This window comes from Austrofundulus limnaeus, unplaced genomic scaffold (genome assembly GCF_001266775.1).
Source record: "Austrofundulus limnaeus strain Quisiro unplaced genomic scaffold, Austrofundulus_limnaeus-1.0 Scaffold6249, whole genome shotgun sequence".
Taxonomy (NCBI): Eukaryota; Metazoa; Chordata; class Actinopteri; order Cyprinodontiformes; family Rivulidae; genus Austrofundulus; species Austrofundulus limnaeus.
Window position 1 is genome coordinate 1 of NW_013958651.1, and position 1,073 is coordinate 1,073.

General features: G+C 38.3%; 1 protein-coding gene across 1 annotated transcript; it reads right to left on the reverse strand.

Annotated features, from left to right (window-relative positions):
* Window positions 1-75: 75 nt before the first annotated feature.
* LOC106512385 (carbohydrate sulfotransferase 15) lies at window positions 76-637 on the reverse strand (the record flags this gene model as incomplete). Its single annotated transcript, XM_014001014.1, is given in 2 exon segments — window positions 76-387; window positions 490-637. Coding segments are annotated over 2 exon segments (336 nt in total), but the record flags the coding sequence as incomplete, so codon positions are not given.
* Window positions 638-1,073: the final 436 nt, after the last annotated feature.

Here is a 1,073-nt window from a genome sequence, read left to right on the forward strand (position 1 = left end):
ACACACACACACACACACACACACACACACACACACACACACACACACACACACACTTGTGCTTTTTAATTTTTTTGTATCTCTGATTCATTTCTGCATTTTATAACTTAAAAATAATTTACATTTAAAAAATAGGGTTGCTTTTTTTATGGGCACTTGAGAGATGAAGAGAAAGTCTGATTGCTCGGGGAGGGTTGAGTTATTTCTCCCAGAGGAAGGAGTCGTTCCGCAGAACTTTAGCCAGTTTCTGATTGAACGGCGAGTAAAAGTCATGCAGGATCTCCTTAGTGATCGGCAGCATGGGCCCCAAGTTTTTATCTGCTGGTCTTCTGGTGTTGGATGCTGGACTTCTTGTGATTTCTGACTCTATTTCTTTTGTCAGTGGTCCTGTAAGACACACAAACACCTTTTGTAATGAGTCTGCTTTTGGTTTTCAGGGGGGAAAAAAATTGTGTTGTGTCACACTGATCTAAGTTTTCTGTCACTCACCGAGGCTGAGAAAATCAAAGACTTTGTGCATGGTGTATTTCCTGTTACTAGCGTGGTCTTCCAGCCTCAGGATCAGAAACTGTTCCCGGCTGAAAACGGTCAGCCAGTCTATTAAATATACAATGTAAACACCAACTTGTAATCTCACCTGTTGGGACACAAAACAAGAAAAAAAAACATGAGATCGAGTTCTGTCCAAGAAACTTTATCTTCTGCAAAATGACAAACTGCAAAAAACAAGAGAAAAAGTTTAACAAGCAGTAAACAAGTATTTATTGAAGAAGTTCATTAACACACACTGTGCACCAATATTTTAAACAAAGCTCAGGCGTGATCAGCCCTCAGTTGTCCCGGAAGTTAATCATTTTGTGAGTGTGTACTTAATTATTGCCTAATGAGAGTTGCAATAAAATCCATCCAGAGGGTCATTTTGCTAACAGACAGACATAGAAGCGCAGACACAGTCTTTTATACTGTACTATTCCATACCTTTTATTAGGCAGGTGATGATTCCCAAGGAAGTGTTTATTTTTTATTTTTTTATCACTTTTTATTAGGGACATTTCTTTTATATGTTGTTTATC